Source organism: Colias croceus, chromosome 4 (genome assembly GCF_905220415.1).
Source record: "Colias croceus chromosome 4, ilColCroc2.1".
NCBI classification, from domain to species: domain Eukaryota; kingdom Metazoa; phylum Arthropoda; class Insecta; order Lepidoptera; family Pieridae; genus Colias; species Colias croceus.
This window is the reverse complement of record NC_059540.1, coordinates 7,034,644-7,057,760: the sequence shown is the minus strand read 5'-3', so window position 1 is coordinate 7,057,760 and position 23,117 is coordinate 7,034,644. Positions and strand designations below refer to the sequence as shown.

Below are 23,117 nucleotides of genomic sequence, written 5' to 3'. Positions count from 1 at the left end.
CGCGAATTCGCAAGTGTCCCGCCGCATCGGGTTCCGTGCAACCCGTATTGGCCACGTGCTCGTCGCTTGCCTGTTGACGGTTACACCTCGCCTTACGCACCTTTTCCATTGATAATACATAATTACAACGGATTACACTTCGATGCCGGCTTCCTTGACTACCGCCATAAAAGTTGTTACAGTGATCTGCTACTTCATTTTATCTCATTCATTATTCTAATAAAAGTATTAATTACCACTAATTTCATAGCTACAATTAGTTCTATATTTATGTTATTACTTTTAATACACTTTACTTCAATTTAAAGTTTGTAAATTAGTTAATATAAAGTAAATGGACCGTAGCACAATAATTTCAGTGTCCCATACTGTTAATAGCACAGTATGGAACCTATTCAAACGTCTGGGGATGATCGTGAACACACGTACAAAATATACAATATGTATAAGGTAAGTCTCCAATCTCCATAGCCTTTTAAGCTCTTCATACGGTGTAATATGAAATATGAGAAAAAAAACAAAATTATATCATTCGAATAATTTAAGAAAGCTTAATATTCTTCATCACGGTTTTCTATCTATTTTTCAGCTGTATTTTAGACTTAATATTACTGCTTAACGCTGCTTTTATGAGCGACAAATTAAACATCATAGAGCCATCTATGATGTTTTAGTACGATGTATCGCACTAAAAACACTTCTGAATCCTACAACTAAATTCCCTTATGATGAAGTAAATAAATAATTCTAAACCTGATCTCCTGTACAACTAATACAAGATCCGGTTATATATATAAACATTGCGATAACAGAAATCTAATTTGCTTGTATATTTTTGTTCAAAGTGACAATAAAACACCGAAATATCTCATTTTTTTCCAAAACACTAGTAAGTAAGTACATATTCAGATATCGCTTTTCTGTAGCAGAAGATTTTTATCAGTTACTAGCCGCTTGTCCCGTGTTCACCCGTCTGAATCTAGAGCATAAAAATAAAATAATATGTATAAGATTTTTGTTAAGTCGTTTCAGTATAAACAAATAACCAAGAAATGTCTTGTTTTTTTATTATATATTAAATTAAGACATTTTATATGATAAATTATTATTATTACCTAATTGTTCCATACTTACACATTAATATGTATCTATAATGTTATATTATTTTAAACATTTCGCCACTGTGCAATAAATGACATAATATATCGAAGCTAGTGAAGAGTCCTTGTTTATAAATGTTATATAACACATATACTTTTAGGATATTTATTTCATATAATATGTAAAAATATTAATTGGGCAAGGCGGAGCAAGAATACCCCTCGGTATTTTCAGCGTGTACCTAACTATGGAGCTACGACATACTATACATGGTGGTAACTTGGTAAGTTCTTCACGAACAAAATAATTTCCAAAACGTTTTTAACGCGAGGAAGAATTAATTAATTTCCAGAAGGAATTAATAAGAAAGTTAAGAAATAAAGAATTTATTGATATGACTAAAATTCTTAATCACTTTATAATATGTTCTTAATTAAAAAGAAACGAATGCATCTAAAAATTATAATTGTAGAAAACATAGAACTTGACGGTTAATGACACGGTTGTTTGTAGCCTGTAAAATACAAGAGCGATCTAAAAATTGGCACAATTTTTGTTTGCTAATGATTATAAAGTTACCTAAGTAAAATATTTAAAGAAAAAATACATTTATATAAGAAATATAATTCAATGAAAGCTCCTAGACAATATATAAATAGGAAATTCTACTGGCATTAAACTTACATTTTTAACCCTAAATAAAGTATTGTATTGTATATCCCTATTAATTGATATTATACATGCAAAAGTTTCTGTCCGCCGGTCTGTCTCTACGTCGCATTTATATAACATTTTGAAGAAATTTGGTACAGAGATAAAAGTTGAGACCCGAGAAAAGACATAGGATAGATTTTATCCCGGAAATCCCACGGTAACGCTAACTATGTTTTCTTTAACCTATGCGGGTGGAAAGCTAGTATTATATAAAAAATGTTCATCAGATGAAAGCTGACTATTTTCGCTACCATTGTGTCTAAGTAATTCCACTAATCATTGCTGAGGGCCAACTACCAACCTAGTTTTACCGTTTTGGAAAACATAATATAATTATTCATGTTAAACTAAATATAACCACTTACCTATTTACGTGGGCGGTTAGAATATAAATAGATAACACAACCGATAATAACTCGTAATTGGTTGTGTCTAAAGTCACATTACAAACATTGCTACTATTTATTTTATTCAATTGTCGATCAATTACTGACCTTATATCTCGGCTTAAAGAAATCCGTAAACAGAATAGTATAACTGTAAATTTATGTAATACTAGCTTTCAACCCGCGGCTTCGCCCGGGCCCGCGCAGTCAAAAAAAACCCGCATAGTTTCCGTTCCCGTGGGATTTGCGGGATAAAACCTATTAAAAAGTAGCCGGGTATCAAAATATCTCTATACCAAATTTCATGCAAATTGGTTCAGTAGTATAGGCGTGATTGAGTAATAGAAATACAGATAGAGTTACTTTCGCATTTATAATATTAGAATGTATTATGTAGTTAGATATAAGTAACATATTATGTAAACAGTAAAATTGAATTGTAATATTGACAATTTTAAAAGAGCAACAATGGAGTTTCTTGTCGGTTCTTCTCCATAGATACTGCTTTCCGAATCGGTGGTAAGTGTTAAAAATATGTACCTAATGTCGATTCGAAAGTGCTTCTAAAATAAGTCTAATTGAATAAATAAATGTTTGAGTTTGAGTTTGAATCCGTAGACTGTCGCGTTGGAACTCGGTTATCAACGTTTATAATTTATCAATATAACTAAAAACTATGATAATTATGATATTATGATTAATGATATATATTTTTATTAATCTATTGGTATTTCTCATTAATTAGGATCCGAACCATCAAATGGAAAAATGATCTACCCGTCCGTCAAGGTCCTTTTTCACAGGAGCGCGTGGAGCTATCAAACTGAAATGCGTATATATTATTGAATACTTAGGTCTAAGTACCGTTCCTTGAAGCTGTGAAAAAAATCAAAATTATACGTCAATATAAACATCTTAATATATATAAATCTCGTGTCACAATGTTTGTCCTCAATGGACTCCTAAACCACTTAACGCGAGGTATTTCAACGCGAGGCAAGATTTTAGGATGTGAAGTGTGGGGGGCCGTTCGCGTGACTCGCGCTCCTCGCGCTCCTCGCGTCGTTTGTTTTTCGTAACGTGCGCTATGCCACAGTGTAAAATATATCAAAAGTAAATTGTGATCAATTTTTATTATGTAAGCAATGTAAAAGTGTTTGTGTCAGATTGTAAATATAAAAGTAAATAAAGTAAGCATTTACAACTTTATAAACTGAGATAAGTAGGTACTAGGAATTTATTAATTAGCACAACATAAAGGAAGTACTTGGTGTAACTAATAAATATTACTTGCTGCTACCAGTAGAAGCTTAGAGTATTATAATATTAGAATAGTATAGAGCGCGTGTATTGCACAAATTGCTTAGTGCGCATCGAAGGCAGATGAGCTATAGATACTATATAAATGTGTGTGTGACAAATAGGGATGGGTAGGTATCAATTGCGTGTTGAGCTATCGATAAGTTATGTAAATAAATATGTAACATAAGAAAATATATTGTTCAATATGTTATTAAAGAAGAAATGTATGAAGAAAGTATAAATATATGTAATTTTAAATAATAATGTAAAGTCTTCTATTAATTATAAGTAGTTTAAAAAAAATGTATAATTGAAATATCTGAAAAAACGTGTGGACTTCTTAACTATTAAAATTAAGAAAATAAAAGATCGGGTTTAGTACTATTTTTTAATAATAAATCAAATAATAATAGTATTTAATGTTAAATAAAAATAAGAATTAATTAATAATTTAAAATGAAATAATAAACAATATAAATATATATCAATTCTATACCTACCAAAACCTTCAAAAATCAATTTAGCAGTTAAAATATAATATCGTAACATTACATACTTTACATTTACACTATAATACATTCGCATTCATAATATTAGAAAGTGTATGATACAAAACACAACACAAAATTATTTTTAATATATTTTTAAAAGAGTTTTAATATTAAAGTCAAATATTAATATGTTAAAATATAGTTTTTCTTGTAAACTATCGAGTACAGCGTTGGTCAAGTCACATCACTACGATCACGTGGCGGCAGTAAGGTGTGCGAAGGGTGCGCGAGCGAGCCTGCGCGTGTCCGCCTCCCACTTCCCCTTGTATTTATTATCTAATATCTATTTATTTAATCAGGCATAGTATGGTGCTGAAACGAGACATAGAAGGAGCAAACAGAATGGAAGCAACCTTATAACTCAATAAATAAAGTACATTTTTAAATGTAGTTCCGTTTATAGTAAAAGCCGCTTTGCGTGTTTTATTGTTTCGTCTTTCACATTCGTTACAAAAATTGTGATCGAGTAACGTCTACTGCACTCTTCCTAGTTTATAATGTCAACTAAAAAAAATGAGACACGAAAAAAATCTCAATCGTCACCTAGGAACGTATAACGTAGAACCTATAATCCCATATAATAATTACGGTTTCTGTATTCGAGGCATATATTTTATGGAACATATACCCCGCCAATAAGGAACTTTTACTGTAGTGATTAATAATTATTATAAGTCAATAATCATTATTATTTGACTATTATCAATTATTTTTTAACTAATAATCATTATTGTTTTTTTCCTTAAAATAAACAACTGTAATTAATAATAATACCCCAAAATTATGCAAATAATACACCAATTACGTAATAATAATCCATACTAATATTATAAATGCGAACGTAACTCTGTCTGTCTGTCTGTTACTCAATCACGCCTAAACTACTGAACCAATTTGCATGAAATTTGGTATAGAGATATTTTGATACCCGAAAAAGGGCATAGGCTACCTTTTATTGCGAAATATGTACCACGGGCGAAGCCGGGGCGGACCACTAGTATTATATATATAAAACAAATTATTATAAACTAAACTCTTATTTCACAGTAACGCAGCTTTTATCGTTTTGAAATAAAAGCATACGAGGTGAAACTTTATGACCAACTGATATTTTTATTCTGTGTCATCAAGTAACTACGTTTTTATCATATTACTCAATTTACATACCGTTTCTTATAGTTTACTCTTTTTTTTGATACTGACACTGCTTTCTTCCGAATTTTGTTTGTTTTGTTACCCATTTTCAATAATTTATCGTTACTCAAAACGTAAAATCGAGCGGAGATAATTTGACACAGGTCCTACGTTAGCAAGCGCCTGATCAGGACTGGCGGGGTAGCGGGCAGCGCGGTTTGTAAAGAAAACGCTGGGCAACGTTAAGTTCTGAGATATAATATGTATTTAATAATTACAGGGCTTCAGTAGAAAACCAAAATTTAGCACGTTTTCTGCAGTACATCAAAATACATATCCTTATATAAAAATTATTTCCAAAATCAGAAATTTCATTAATAAATAATTCGTTTTCGATCTTTATTTTAGCCTATTTTTATGATTTTATATGATCGACCAAAATACACGTGGTTGTGTAACAAATTAGCACACTTTTTAGGAAATATCTTGAAGTGTATTGATTATTTTTTCTAGAAGCGTCATATAATTGCAAATACATGAAAAATTTGATCTTGCAAACCAATTTTACTCCGCTTCGCTGAAAGGACTCCCCTTAACCGATTATAATAAAATTCGCACACCATGTGCAGTTCGATCCAACTTGAGAGATAGGTTAATTTAAATCTCAAATCGTTTTAGAGAAAGCGGGCGAAGCCGCGGGCAGTAAGCTAGTATAAAATAATATAATATAAATAAAGCAATCAAAAGATACAGCAAATTTTCGACATTCGCAAGGGGATCAAACCCTTGAACAAACAGTTAAATTTACAGTTACAAAAATCTAAATATAAACAAAACAGATTTTTACGAAACCCTCGGTGCGTAAGTTCGGCACTTTTTTTAATAAGTCACCGTTTGACATAACACTAGGTTGTTTGAAAAAAAATAATTAGATATTATAGTTTAATAATGTAATAAGTATATTAATTTAATAAGTATAATAATGTACCTAAGCAGCAGCTAGAGCTGAAGGGCGAGTTTGTACACCTTTTGTAAAATTAAATTGAATAATCGATATTTTTTAAATTGTAATCTTCTCTTAGCGCAGTTATTAAATAAGATTTTTTCTTTAATAATCTGGCTTTCAACTCATTGCATAAGTAATTTAATGGGAATGTAATTAATGCTGAAAATACAACACAAATTATATCGGAATTTCGGAAGTTAGATTAAACTTAATAAGAAAAATTAGCGAAATATGAAATTTGAGTTACATCTTTGTTTATAAAGAACTACATAATGTACATTGTACAAATGGACTTCTTGAAATTATGGTTTAATATTATAATAGCAAACAGGTAGAAAAAGTAGTTAATATTTGGAATCTTACCGCCGGAAAGAGAAGCAAAGAGTTTATTTTTCTGTATTTTGGAAATGTTGGATATCTTAAAATCGACGAACTTTTCTTAACACAAAATTAATTTTTCAAAACTGCCACTATGTGCTCTACCTGTAATTAACATGTTGTTATCTATTCATTACACCACACCTTCTAAGTTCTACATATTATATTATATTAGCTGCGCTCCGCGGTTTCACCCTCGTGGCTCCGCTCCTGTTGGTCTTAGCTTGATGATATGAGGATTGAGGATAGTTCTTCTTCTTATATTTTGTGTTATATTCTGTTTATATTTTGTGAGGTTCTAAAAACTAGCCAAGTCAAATTACGAGGTTCAATAGGTCATTAGTTGTTTGCTTTGTGAAAATAATTATATAATTTAAAAAAAAAAAATCATATTTTAGAATAAACGTTGTTCTCTAAGGGAAAATAAAATAATTGAGTTTTCAGTTCACCTAAAAACTTAATAGATCTTTGTAAATAAATTTCTGGACTGTCTACAGAACTTGGCACACATTTAGATCTCATTTCTTTTTTGGCAAATTAAGTCAACAATTGAACTCGGGTCCAATTTTTTCATTTATATTTTTGGTGGGATTTACATCATATTTCCTACGAGAAAAGAAATAATCACCAGTACCACAAAAGAGCACTCCAAAAAACAGAGGACAACAGAGAGGAAACACGTTCAATTGCAAAATACACTGATCGACAATTGTGTTGAATGTGACATCAACATCATTACCATTATAAGATTCAATTTTGGAAAATTATTTCTCTTTTGTCTTTTTTAAATGACAAAGCAAAGGATCTGAGGGATCACATTATGATGTTGAGAAAATTAAAAAAAAAACCTTTAATATGGAGCACCACGTCGCGTCGAGTAGACATTATAAAATAAGTATAAAATATGCTTGAAATCTACTAATTTTTAATTAGTCTATTTATTCTAGTAATTTTTATACTACTAGGTGTCGGGAAATTATGTGATATTTATTTTTAAAATTTCTAGCGAGCGAGCTCTATGTTTTCACATAAAAATTATGTCTCTTAAAATCACCAGCGTTTAAATACAGGATTTTTGATAGCTTCGATTTTCAAGCAATTCAAAAACAAAAAAAAAATAGGTAGGTACCTATTTAATAAAGAAAAATCGTTAAATAATATTCTCTGTTCATACATATTTCAATGTAGAGTCAAAAATTGGTACATCATTTTTATTTTTTATCTTACCTTAAAGTGTAAGATGACTAGAATCAAAATCAATAAATGGTTTATTTTAGTAGAAACTACTATCATATTATATTATCTGTATCTGTGGTAGAAACCAAGGTCACCAAAACCAGCGATTCAAAGTTAAATGGACAATACAAACTTTGTACACACTTTGGATGATTTTTTAAACCTTCTTATTACTGTTAAGTATTGATTACGTTTACTTCGTTTTTACGAAGTAAACGTAATCAACGTGACGACGCGGTTGGCGCAGTGGTAAAGTAACTGCCTACTGAGCCGACGCGCGACGGTCCCGGGTTCGATCCCCGGTCAGGGCAAATATTTGTGTGATGAACTCAATTATTTGTTCTTGGGTCTGGGTGTTATTATCTATATATGTATTTATTAAATATTATATTTATCGTCGCCTAGTACCCACAACACAAGCCTTAATTGAGCTTACTGTGGGACTAGGTCGATTTGTGTAATAATGTCCTATAATATTTATTTATTTATTTATTTATTTATTTTAAGAATAATTTGACAAATGAAGTTATTGAAAAACTCTACATATGTAATACAACATTTCCGATGATACCTAATTAAAAAAAAATATTTTTGTACCAAAAATTATACAGAACCAGACTGAGTACAGCTTACCACCAATAATAACGTATAATGAAAACTATAAAAATTAAACATTGGAATTTATACGAAAATAGCTTGTAATGAGCTATCTGCTATATACCTACATAATAGTATTGTGATGAGATGTACACGTGTGATGTAACATTCAAATTGATTATCTTCTATATATTATGTTATCATAAAATTATTTATAATATTTTACTGAAATAAAATTCAGACAACTAAATTTAACTTAGATCATTATGATTGAAATAACTTTTGGAGCCGCTAATGTAGAGTCTATTCCAAGTCATATTTATTTCAACAGACCTATGTATTATAAATAATAAAAAGTAATATACATTCTCAAGTACATAATGATGCAGTCTCGAAGTAATAATAGATGTATTGTCCTTGTATAATAGAAAAACTTGCCTCCAAATGCCTTAAAAATGTTAGAGTTTTTATTTGTTCTTATACGAGCAAAACGTTTTGTTCTTATATGAGATTTATAGCTGTTTGGTCCATTAGATACATATATTCAAAAGAAGTAAAATTGTTTGTCAGGTTATTTTTTAACCGTACAATTTACAGAGGCAAGTTTAAAGTGCTTCGAAAACGTTATGAAGACTATATTAGCGCCATCGGCATATGACGGCGGGCACGGGTACTACAGCGGGTGGCTCAAGATTACGCGCGGAGCGACGCGGCCAGCGCCCCACCGCAGCTCGCGGTCTGAACGCCACGCAGTCTTCCCGCGCGGTTCGCACGTGTGTCTAGCGCATCACACATAACTCCGTAAATGTTTTCCGCTGATTTCGATAATATTTCAAGAAAAGTAAATATTGCCCAATGTCATTTTGTGAACCTACATTTGATGTGAACTCGAACTATACAATGAACTGTGTACTGTGGAATTAAAGTGCTCTATCAATTAAAATTGGAATTATTTCAATTTTACTTCCTCAATTTTTTTATCAAATCTTAATGAAGCCGGACTACCTACGTAAATAATTGGATTTAAGCGTTCTTTATGAATGAAGTAAGTATACGTGGCGGTTGTATATGCATTCTATTATACTTAATACGTTCTAGTATTGTGTTATCGCAATAATTTAATAATATGTATTAACCATTCCATGTAATTGTACGTCACTTTCATTATCATTAACATATAATGTATGAACATTTAATATATGTAATATATTCTATTAAAAAAAAATGAAGTCTGCAGATGTGAAATATTTAAGTACCTACGTTATTTGAATCTTTGCATGCTTAAATACATATATACAATATACATGCTTATACTTTATTATGTCGCTTTATTATTATATTTCTCATATCTTCAAATATATAAATATTAGAAATACTGCTAATTAAATACAAAATAGGTATGATAAAATATTATCAGAGTAGGCACAAACTGGGACAGAGATACCCTGTGATATAAAGATAAGAATTTATATAATACTATGATATATTTATGAGTTTCATTATGAATAAGTATCTTCTAACTTACTATGCGTCCATAAAATATTTTATTTTTATTTTTGCCCCGCTTTACCCCTATTATGCGGGGCTCTACGGGGCCCAAATTTCTCTATCTTTAAATATAATCCACTATTGTTATTGCTAATTTCAAACACGAGTTATTGCTAATTTCAATAATTATACAAAGAAAATCTCATTCACATATTCATAATATTATTATAAAGGATTTTTTTCAAAACTCTATTTTCTATTTTATAAAAATTACATACAAATTTATGGTCTACAATACACACTAACTTCAGTTTGTTTTGGTATATTCTATTTCTATAACAATCTAAATTCAAAGAAATACCTAAATAAACAATCATAACCAATAGCTCTACAAAAATATAAAGAAAAAAAGTAAACAAAGCGCTGGGTCGACTTTGACTCTACATTTTTTATACGTGATCTGAAACATTCACCTGCTCGTATTTTTTATGTTCTATTTGAATTCACCCTCAAATTTGTAGACAAGCTATGTTGAGAAATGCATTCCAATTGTATTAACATCAATTGATTTAACGCTATTTTAGTGGGAAGAATTAAATGGGGTCATTGACCGTTACAATTATGTTCTAAATAGCTGACACAACTCTACATCGATAGTAGATATTATGTGAGAGTACTTACTTTTATAGGCTTATTAAATCCGAAAGTTTTAATATCCTTCTTTGTATGTATATTTACGTAATCAAATATTATTTTACCTAATTGTTATATTTATTATAGTTCAATTACCTACATGTTTTCCGAATTGAAAGTCATGCGTGGATTTTTTTAACAACAAGTAGGTAAGCGTTTAAAAATGTAATATAGGTACCGACTATAAAAGAAAGGAATACTTTAATGAATTGTTTTAAATCTCGTACCTACCTAATATCTGTATTCTGTATGTGTAAGTCTATTTCTTATGTATTTACAATATTTATGCGTCGTATTTACCTACCTAATTCAGAAAATCCAAAATGTCCAATATGTTTACTTTACTTTTTAATATAAGTAATATAAAGTCACTTTTCGATGTTTATTAAAGCTACCTACTTTTTAAAACTTTCTACTTTCCACGCTCTAAAAACATATTAGAAACACAATCATTATGGATGCTTCGTTATAATAATAATTTTTTAATTAAAATAGATCGGTAAACGATGAATGTAAAACAATTATAATGATTTAAAATACACTGATATTAGTTAAATTAATGGTTTAGTCTAAATATTTACTAATACAGTTTAAAATTTATAAAAAAAACATATAAAAATGTATCAAATGCAAATCCTAAATTTCGAGTAGGCACCTAAGCATGAATGTTTCGGCTCGATCGAAATAGTTTATTGCAAAATCGTATATCATATATAGCAATTAACGTGTCCTTTCACTTACTCGATAGTGGTATGTAATGTTCAGATCCATTGGGTCCGCAGCAGCCGGTGTGCCACAAACCGGTCTGAGGAGAATGAGACCAACTTGCCGTCAAACCAGTACACGCTACACAATACTGATCAATTGATTTTTGAAACTTCGATAATTTTAATTGTTGCCACGTGGAAGTGGAATTAACATTATTGCCATACTTATAATATAACTTATTGCGATTTAATTATGTATATACAACTAATGTTGTTTAAAAAAATCATACATTTCATCAATCATACAATCGTTGTATTTACATATTTATTTATCATAATTCATAAGCCCATAATAACGATACAATATTTTTAAATGCAATATAAAAGATCAATGAATATCATTATTCAAATAAAGAATTAATAAGCTATCATAATATTATAATGAACTATCTACTTGTATTATAGGTAGTGTTTTGCGGAAATACTCGACATGGATATAAGTCCAAAATATTAAATAAAGTTAATAATATAGTTTTATAAATAGATAAATGAGAAATATTTCTCTGAAGTACAGTCTGATCTTTTAAAAATTACCCTATATAATTACAATATTATCCATAATATAGCGCTTGTTACCAATATTGAAAAGTTTATTGATTCATTTCATGAAACCTCTAGAAAGATAATACGTACGATGATGTAAAGCGACTTTAGTTTACTTTGTAATCTATTATAAACCTTTATAATATAATGCATTATGTTATGTACACTTAATTATTTTAAGTGCCTTGGTTGTAGATCGACTATTATTTTAGGCCTTCAATTTAAATAGATAAATCGTTTTTGCTATAACACATAATTGCTGAATAATTTTATAAAATTGATCTTAAGTATCACGTCGAAAGTTAACGATGTTGTTGCGCAGTAATCACAGTTAGTTTGATGTTGGTTTGTAAACTAGCAACTGACTAGGAACGAAGGTCAGGAACGAAGAAAAGCTATTTTCTTGATAGATATTTTAATTGTAGATCAAATTTTAATATAGGACATAGTTCAACTAGTGATGTGCCGGGTCGTTAAATGTATATCCGCGGACATTTAGTTTCAATAGACACAAGTTAAAAACGGATAGTGGATACAGATCTTTATTTTCTCAATGCACAAATACCGAAATAGTTTTTAAGCTATTGCATAGCTTCTATCGCGGGCTTTGAGCGCGGGGACCGAATCCAGAAATTCCGTAACGAAAAAACCTCACGCTCCCCACTCCGACGTGCACGGAGGTGTGGCTTAAAGGCATGCTATGCAATAGCTTTACCGCGGCAGTCCCCGAGTGCCACACGTCTTTTTTTTACAATTTTTGTCTGTCTGTCTGTTGGTTCCGGCTAATCTTTGGTACGGCTGGACCGATATTGACCGGACTTTCACTGACAATTGACATATAGCATATAGCTGATGTTATAAGGAGTAACTTATACCAATGGAGCTACGCTCGTAAGCTTATTTTTGGGTGATATCTCGGAAACTATCCATCTAAGGGCAAAAATTATATAGACCTTTTTTTGTAGAAAATACAGCATTTTTCATCCCGTAGGTAAACTTTTTTGTAAAAATTAACGTTTACGATTTAGGGCCCATTTAATGAACCGGTTTATCTTTGCTTGGACGGTTGGACAGGTGTAAAATCGAATATTTCAAGGCATAGAATGTAATGCATCGACCTGTAGTAAATACTTAAAAATTAATAATTTATTTCAGTACGGATACGTACTATCCTCGGATAAAGATATCCAAAACATCACTTTTGACAACATAACAATATTTAATTAAATATATCGACTGAATTATATCCTAAAAACATCAGTCATTTTTCGATACGTAGATATTGAATTTACAAGATCAAATTAAATTACTAGTAACAATAATCCAGTTATACAGGGTCAGTTGATCACTACTTACAAACATATTATGTAGGTATTACAAAACTTTGCTAGAAACAAAGTCCACCAAAAACCACTGCAGATTTTTGTCCGTCTATTCGCGATAAACTCTAAAGTCTAAACCTAATACACTACTACAGCATGGTACCTACATACCTAGTAAAAAATCGTAGGTAATAAAAATACATACTTATTTCGGTAGATAATTATGGTAGATAATAAAATGCATATTATCTGTGGTACCTTAGTACCTACCTACTACAATCTATTCAATGTTTATTCTGATTTCATCAGTGAATTGCACAGTTCTTGGAGAAGTCACGGGGGAAAGCTAGTCTTATAGGTACAGAATTAGGTACCTATATCACAGTAAATGTTACCCCACCCCCATGTTATAAAACGGACTATATTATATATATTTTATAAGCTTTTAAAACAAAGTCGTGTCTCGCGTATAATGTATGTATGTGTGTAATATGTAAGTATGCTTAGATCTTTAAAACTTGGCAACGGATTATGATTAGGCTTTTTTTCTTAAGAAAATTTTAATATAACTCATGATGACATAACATGATGAAAAAATAGCTACAAGCAAGGCATTGATATAAAAAAAATGTGTGCATGTACAAGACTAGTGCAAACTAGTGTTTTTTTCCAACCCTGATAAAGAAGTTTCACTTCAAAACTCAAAACAATTTGTATTAAGGTAATTTTTCAGAATGTGATGGAAAATTGAAAACAAAACTTATAAAACAATTCCAATATGTACCTAATGCGTTAAATAAAAAAGTATTCAACTTAATTTAAACACATAAAATTACCACTTACAGTGCAATTTGATATTTTTTATTATGGTATAGGAAGTAGCAACGTTGTAGTACGGGAGCTAGCAACGTTTAAAAAAAAGTCATTTTAGTATAGTTGGGTTTTTGATATACTGTTTCTCTTGCTATTTCGGTTAGAGTCCGGGCTGTCTGGCTGGCCGCAGTGGTTGCGTTTATTAGTGCGCATCTTATCTGCACAGGAAAATATCCTTAATTTAAAGTCATTTTTTAATCTTTTGCCTTTAGATAGATCCATCAGACATAATTTTTTTATTGCAAGACGTTTTTTTCGTTGTAAAATAGGTGCCATACGCAATTTTTATTTCAAAATAACTAAAATGTCATCGAAATAAGTGAAATTACATCAACATGAGTCCGCTTAAAAGGTAAGTAATAACTTTATTATTTATATTATATTATCCTTTTTTAATACTTATATTGAATAATTAGTAAACTAATATTTTTAATAGATGGTTTCATATTTATTACACTTTTGGGTATAAATATGAATTTGATGATATTTGTATTTTCTAGTGTTTTGTTTTACGCGAGTATTAAACATTTTGAAATTAAAGACTTGGGAAAATAATACAATGAATAAATCGCGTTTAAAATCCGTTAAAAAGTCTTTAATTTCTTGATGATATTTGGTTTTTATCAAGTTTACATTAACGTCCTATTTGAGGTTCGTTGGGAAAAAGGAGGCGATATGGTAGATTGTTGCAAAAAACTGTAAATAGTAAAGTGAATATTATATATAGTATAAGTAACACAGTGATTACTTATCCTTCACTGGGACTCATGTTGATGGAATTTCACTTATTTCGATGATATTTTAATTATTTTGAAATAAAAATTGCGTCTGGCACCTATTTAACAACGAAAAAAACGTCTTGCAATAAAAAATGTATGTCTAATGGATCTATCTAAAGGCAAAAGATTAAAAATTACGCGTTAAAAAATGACTTTAAATTAAGGATATTTTCCTGTGCAGATAAGATGCGCACTAATAAACGCAACCACTGCGGCCAGCCAGACAGCCCGGACTGTAACCGAAATAGCAAGAGGAACAGCATATCAAAGAACCAACTATACTAAAATGCTCACTTGTCAACGTTGCTACCTCCTAGAATATTGACAAGAGAGAATTTTAGTATAGTTGGTTCTTTGATATACTCTTCCTCTTGCTATTTCGGTTAGAGTTCGGGCTGTTTGGCTGGCCGCAGTTGTTGCGTTTATTAGTGCGCATCTTATCTGCACAGGAAAATATCCTTAATTGATGACATTTTAGTTATTTTGAAATAAAAAAATTGCGTATGGCACCTATTTTAACAACGAAAAAAACGTCTTGCAATAAAAAAATTATGTCTGATGAATCTATCTAAGGGCAAAAGATTAAAAATTACGCGTTAATAAATGACTTTAAAGTTAAGTATATTTTCCTGTGCGCACTAATAAACGCGGTAGGTAGTGGTTGACTACCGCCAGCCAGACAGCCCGGACTCTAACCGAAATAGCAAGAGAAACAGTATATCAAAAACCCAACTATACTAAAATGACTTTTTTTAAAACGTTGCTAGCTCCCGTACCATTAGTTATAGACCGGGAGATACTGACACTTTCGCTATTTTCCGACGAGTTCGACTAACGCCCACGCGACTAAGCCGCCGGTACCAGCGTTCACACCATCGTTTTTCTTTTTGTCATTGCGTACTAAGACCCCTGTAGAACCGCCATCCTGTTACAAATGACTCGAAATTTTGTGTCAGTATCTCCCGGTCTATTACTGTAAAGCAATTTATTGATTGATCAAGGATTGATCCTAAAACATTGTTGAATTGTGTTTTATTTTTTACAGCGGACTGAAACTATCGACGCCTCATTATCAAATACCCGCAGCGCCAAAGCTGGTCTGTACGCCATGAGTGACCAAGTACGTTATGATTTTTTTTTCTCTAATACCAATTATTTGTTTTTACCCATTTTGGTAATCTGTGTAGATTTAAAGTAATGCATCAAAAAGAAAATATAAATTTGTACGTGCTAAACTAACGAAGAAAAGGGAAAATAACGAAGTTTTATTTACTTATCTTTAATTCTCACAGACATTTCACACACCATCCTTTGGCGATGAAGAGTTTGATATACCACTGATACATGGACAACACGCAAATAATGGAGGTGCACAGAATTCCCACATACAGTATACACAAATGCACCATGCTGCACCTCAGGTATGTGATAAAAGAAAAATACGAAAAAACATAAGTAAAGTACGTACCTTCAATATACTCATAAAATATATTAGGTACACTGGGTACAAAGATTAGATCTTGGTACAAAGTAATAAAAGCCACTTCGCGCTATGTCCCAATTTGACTGAATCTCGTCCCATGCCTTTTTGACAGACGTCACTGATGGTTTAAAAAAAAAAACCACGAATGAATAAGAAAAAAACAAATGTTAAAATTGTCACTTGTCATTTGTCAGTTGTCAATGTCCCTAATGATAAAAATGTAGTTGTTTTTGTACATATTCATTGAATTTAAATTTTCCTTTATTTTTTGTTAAATATCTGTAAGAACTTTTTAAATACGAAATTACCATGATAACTATATCTTATCATTGAAGGTTGGTATGATGAATCCTGCTCAAGATGGTCTAGCTCCGCCGGGCGGTGCACCGTCTTATCAACAACCATTATATTTGCAAGAACCGCACACGCCTGTAACAACTCACAGGTAAATGGAATCTTCTGAAAGCGTGATATACCTAATTTGACCGGGATTAATAATTAAGATTTTACATAATATCTAACAGTAATATCTTTTCTCGCAGTGGTGCTGTAGCGCCTTCCGGGAATTATATGATTCAGCAGCAGCCAGGAGGTCAACAACAGCTATTAATGTTGCAACCAACCCAAGTAATGAGTGGCCCACCAACCCCTAGCACACCCACGCAGCAGGCTCCAGTATATGGTTCCCCTCAAAGAGCCTCTCCACCTGGCACCACTAGTGATGACTCTGATGACAGTGTACCATCACAACATTCTCAGGTACTTTCAACATTTAATGATATAATTATATTAGCTTTCAGTTTTATTAATAAATGATTTTAATGATATGAAATAGTTTATTTGTTAGCAGTTAAGTTTCAAACTACTTAATGAATGTATAATTTTATCGTGTTCAAATAATAAAAGAACCATAATCAATTTTATTTCAAAATTTACGATCTAACAACACTTATTATAGAGTTTTAGACTATTTAAAATTGTACTAAGTGACTAGTTTGTATTAATTGATAATATAGTTCATTGGCATATACACGAGTAATTAGAGATTATGGTATGTAAGTGTAGTTAAATCTAATGAATTGGTTGTTTGTTGGTAGTTGCCTGGTGATGCGGAAAGCCTTCTGCCTATACATTATTGCTCAGCGAGCCGGCAGCAACAAACTGCGCTTCATCAGGTATAGGCAAATTTTTCTAGTTTAGTATCTATATCTATGTCAGTACTTGAATCCCTTTTGTGTGTTTGCCAATGAATTATCAAATTTATTCCTATGATTAATCAAATACATCAATTCGGAATATATTCTTTAATCTTTAATAGTGTTCCTAACATTATGTATATTTTCTATAGATGAATATGACAATGGGAGTAAAAAGGTCTTCACCTGAACCTATGGATAATGGAATCAATCGTGGCCAAATGCAGAAAAAGCCAAAAGTACAAAAGAAAAAAAAGAAACGGGATCCAAATGAACCACAGAAGTATGTGCTACTTTTTTTCATTCAAGTATACATATTATAATAAGAATTATCTGTTACAAGTTAAACATATATCTGTTTTGTTGTAGGCCAGTTTCAGCATATGCCTTATTTTTTCGCGACACACAAGCTGCTATTAAGGGTCAAAATCCAAATGCAAGCTTTGGTGAAGTTTCTAAGATTGTTGCATCAATGTGGGATGGATTAGATTCTGAACATAAAAGTGTAAGTATTTTGAAATTTTTTTTGGCCTAAGTTTCAGTATTATTCATTTAAAAATAATTATTGTTTGCAGGTTTACAAGCAAAAAACAGAAGTAGCCAAAAAAGAGTATTTGAAAGCTTTAGCAGCATATAGAGCCAGCCTAGTGTCAAAGGTAAATATCATAAAATTATCTGTGAATAAAACTTGTGTGTTATTTATTTATCAAGTGTATAACACAAACAATCATAAAGGGCCAGCCCATCAGCCCAGGCCGTGGGTATCTTTTTAAGATTTCCCCACTTAAAAAATAAAAAAGGGAGATGTGGGGGAGTTACAAAGATAATACAGTGTAAAAAAAGAAGAAGAGATATGAATTACATTAACTTTTTGAGTATTCACGCTAAGGACACAAATATACTTGAACAATTTAAAAACCATGACAAAATACATAAATCAATGGATGATCTATATAAAGTTCGTGCTTAATCATTGAACAAACTGCTAAGTGATTCATTTGGTTAATGTTATTAATGTTTGTTTTATTCTATTTTATTTTAGTGTGTTTACATCAAACACTCATTCTAACCCCACTATGTCAAATTCTTTGAAAAGATTCTAAGTCTCTATTCAATGTTCAATACTGAACAACACTGAATACGAGTTTTCGTTCACCTGATCACCAAACAATGTTCTTGCTCTAGCTCTATGTTCGTTTGATGTAAATGCATCGTAAACCGTTACGAAAAGGCACCGAATGTATCAATGACTTTGGAGTGTGGTTCGCTTCTTGGTTCGCGTCCACACTCGACATAATAATTATGTACGTATGTTTCGTTTGGTTTCGTCGAACATAATATCGTCACGCGAATAGTCAAAAATAATATTTAAATGCACCTAAACGAAATCAATATTTCGCCTCATGATCATGCGGCAAAAAATATTGCAATGCAAAAATTTACAACTCATAAAATCAAATAATATATATAAAAAAATATTTTAAATCTGGCAACTTTACAGTACTCTATACTCTCTGGTAACAAACTTAAAGCTCTCTAAATGTCAATGTCACTTGCTCACTTGACGACTGACGTTAGTGAAATGCCGATATTTGAGTCGGACCAAAGAGTAAAGTCGGACTAAACTAAATTTTCATTTTTCATACTTTACTTTCTGAAATAAAATTGATTACACGATGTATTTCAATCCAGACGACTTTGATATAGTACGTTTTATTAACAGTTATGTCGGAATTATCATTTATCCACGCAAATTACTAACGCAACAATGCGTCGAAAGCTCTTTGTTTAAGCTTTGCACACTTGAATACAAACTTGATTCACAATCTTGTTTTTTTTTTTTGTTATAGGGATCAGAACAAGACAATCAAGTGATGTTTAATCATAATAATACAAATACCAATTACGGAAATTATTATCAGGGCCAAGGATACGGTAATGGCCATTCACCTCAAGGCTTTGTACCTAATGCGACTCCTCAAGGATATTCTCCACAAAACTATCCTGGTGGGCAGCCCCAAACTACATACGCTGGACAACAACCTCAGGGCTACCCGAATAATCCTCAACAATCACCTCAAAACTATCAAGGAAACATAGGACATCCAGGCCAATCATACCAAGTATGTTAAAATTTTATGAACGTTATTATTACCGACTATTCTTATTTGTTGATACATTTTTTTTTTTACTTTTTTATTTTTTTTATGTGCTTGTCAATTGTCATTAAAGTCAGGTTTTGCTGCTTCACTAACACTGTTGTACATATTTAGTGGACATTAGTGTTTTTCTACAAATAAACAAATAATATTTCAACAAGTATACATTCTCAAGACCCATATAATAAGGCCACAAAACAAGATTACCTAGTGTTCAATTTTGTGCCTTGTAATACATATTATAACCTTTTTTGTTATTGCATGTGAACACTAAGGAATATTCATTCATTCAAACAATTTCCTTTTAGGGTGTACCTGGGCAGCCACCTCAAAACTATCAAGTGAATCCAGCTGCGTCCCCACAAAACTGTCAACCAAACATGACTCAGCAGTCCCCTCGGAACTACCAACCTACCCAATCTCCCCCTAATTACGCAGCAAATGCGGGACTGTCCCCGCCTAACTACAGACAAGTGCAATCTCAGTCACCTCCAATGGCTAATGTGCATGCAGCTATGCAATATCATCACAGTCAGCAGGTAAAACTTAGTGTATATTGAAAATGGAATTTTTATTTGAACAAATTAGCACATGCTAAATTTGCATACAATAAATGTCACAATCATTATTAACTTGTTAATCATTATGATTTCTTTATAAGTTTGTATAGATTGATTATTGTCACTAATGGAATTATTATTGTCGTAACAGCATTCTTAATTGACTTAATAAAGTATGTATGACATTATTGAATATTGAATTTCTTATGTAGATGCAGCAAGCACATCAAGTCCAGCAGTACCAGCAACAGCCCCAACAGAACCACCAACAAACACAGCAACAACAAAATCAGAACCCACAGCAACACCAGCAACAGCAGCAACAACTACATCAGCAACAACAGCAACAACACCATCAGCAACAGCAGCAACAACAATTACATCAACAACAGTCACCGCAGCAACAGCAAGCACAGAACCAAGCAATAAAAAGTGAACCTCATACAAACAACAATAATGCTGCTTCCGGTATTCCACAACAATCAACGGAGGTAATTTCAAATAGATAATTATCACTTTTGTTAAACAAATAATAATTATGCTGCATGCTGTTAAATATACTAGACAAGAAAGACATGGCGTTTTTACTACTGTGTACTTTTTAATTCATTAAAATTAATTGGATAAACTTTGATATAATTATAATACAACTACTCATATTACATTACATTTTGAGAGAAATATATTACAAATACATTATCTTATTTAATAGAATTTTATGTAGAAATATAAATAATGACTACAGCAAATCTCCCTATTGCTATTCTCTATGTAACAATAAAAAAATATAAATTTGGAAAATATAAAATAGTAAATTAAATTCAAAACGTTATTTGCAGCAAAGTGAAACAAATACAACAACATCTTGTGTAAGGCAAGGCTGCACCAATCCTGCCATTGCCAACAGTGAATGGGAAAATGAATATTGCTCTAATGAATGTGTAGTCAGCCATTGCAGGTAACTTGTCTCGATTCAACTTTACAACTTAAATATGTATAATGTATTTGTAGATTAATCAATTAGATACATTTTTTTATTAGGTCTATAACTGATTGTTATATGTATTATTTTATTTAAATCTTAACTTTTTTCTAATGAATTATATTTGTTTGTTTTCAGAGATGTCTTCAGCTCTTGGGTCGCATCAAACACGAACAACCAAATGCAAAATTTTTCTGCCGTGAAGTAAAATGCATATCACAAAATTAATCGTATTAAGGGAGTATATTTTATATGTTTTTAACATTACAACATTATGTAATACAATGACAAAATAAAATCATTTTGTCAAACAGATTGTTATGTTTTAAATTATACCTCGAAGTTATCAGTATTGTTTTGTTTTGTATAAAGTAGTCAGATAAAACAAATGTTTTTTATACTTTTTATGTTGTAATTTAGCTCTTAGCCATATGTAGTTCTGTGAATAACTATTAAATAGGTTGATAAGATCTATGAACGAACACAACAAATACATGAAATTTACATATTATACTTTAAAAATTAATTCTTCCAAAAAATCAAAATGAAAAGTTTAGTAACTTGAACTTGTAATTTATCTTGTCAATAAATCTAAAGAGATGGTATTTTGAAAGTCCAAATAATATCAGTGTAGTCCACTATTGGTTGCATCATAGATAAATTAATTATTAATGTAATTGTGACTAGTGATAACATAAATTCATATTTTTTTATTCTCAGTCATTTGTTAATAATGTAATCTTGACATTTAAGTACATTACCTTGTTAAGTTAAATGTAAGTTATAATATTGTTTTATTTTAATAGGTAGAATCTCTTATTCAAAAATCATGTTTAATTGATATTCACAAGTTACATTTTTGCCTTAAATAACATTAAGATACTTAGTTTTAAAGTATAGTTTTTAAGTGTTATTAGGCCAACAATACAAAATTTCGACTTAAACATGTCGCGATTAATATAAAATATAGGTGAACTCCTATGTGAAATAAAAGCATTATCGCAATGTTATGTGAAGTTAGATTTGAATTGTAGAATATTATAGAGATGTTTAACATTGGACTAAATAAGTGATGTATCAAAAATAGCATGACATTAAAAATAATGCATTCTTTATACATTTAGTAGTTATTTCTTGTAAATTGACTATGATAATTATAATCCTATGTACACGGTGGCAATATTTACTCATTCCTCTAGGAGTTGTGCTTAGCATAGGTTTTAGCTGGACCAAAATGTCATTTATATTCAAAGCAATGATATGTTTAAGGTATTGTTTTATTACTGTACATTGATAATTAAACAAAGAATGTAAATAAATATTTGCAGTGATAGCAATATTCTAGGACTGCTCACGATACATCGTGTTGTGTTTCGCCTAAGTAGTCCCGTTAGTTCACTTAGTAAGTGGAAATTATCTTTATTAAAATGTAAAATTACAATGTATAAATTATATAACTAGAACTTCATTAAAATTTCTTAAGCAATTTTTGTATTTTATGCATTGAATCCCTAGACATCCCTATCCCTTGCACCCATAACGCAACACACAAATGATTGGATGAATAGTGTCTATATATGTATGTATAGTCTCAAGAGAACTATAAATAACTTAGGAAAATAATAGTAGTGGAGAAATATCTAATTAAAGTAAATAGCCGGTAAAGTGTAGTCTGACCCACTATGGCAATGCTATTTATCTAAAAAGAGGTCAGTGACCTTATTTTTCAATTTCGCGTCAAATATCACTTCTATTGAAAAAATCTTTATGTAGTATGAGTCAAATAAGGGTATAGTAAGGATAAGACTATTTTCGCATAAATCCTTTCTCGGGTTTCAAACTGTCTTTGTACCAAATTCCATTCAAA

At 31.0% G+C, this 23,117-nt stretch overlaps 1 protein-coding gene across 6 annotated transcripts; it reads left to right on the top strand.

Annotated features, from left to right (window-relative positions):
• The first annotated feature begins 275 nt into the window (after positions 1 to 275).
• LOC123691173 (TOX high mobility group box family member 3-like) lies at positions 276 to 22,736 on the top strand. 6 transcript variants are annotated; one of them, XM_045635447.1, is made up of 14 exons: positions 297 to 450; positions 15,916 to 15,990; positions 16,163 to 16,291; positions 16,689 to 16,798; positions 16,896 to 17,112; positions 17,451 to 17,528; positions 17,702 to 17,832; positions 17,919 to 18,054; positions 18,125 to 18,205; positions 19,400 to 19,672; positions 20,017 to 20,247; positions 20,481 to 20,759; positions 21,108 to 21,226; positions 21,389 to 22,736. In XM_045635447.1, exons 1-14 carry the CDS (start codon positions 385 to 387, stop codon positions 21,456 to 21,458), a joined length of 1,995 nt encoding a protein of 664 aa, XP_045491403.1. In that variant the 5' UTR covers positions 297 to 384; the 3' UTR covers positions 21,459 to 22,736. The 6 variants fall into 6 exon arrangements, with proteins under 6 accessions (XP_045491406.1, XP_045491403.1, XP_045491407.1 ...); XM_045635448.1 differs by lacking the exon at positions 297 to 450 and adding an exon at positions 9,147 to 9,450; XM_045635450.1 differs by lacking the exon at positions 21,108 to 21,226 and having other exon boundaries at positions 276 to 450.
• The last annotated feature ends 381 nt before the right edge of the window (positions 22,737 to 23,117 follow it).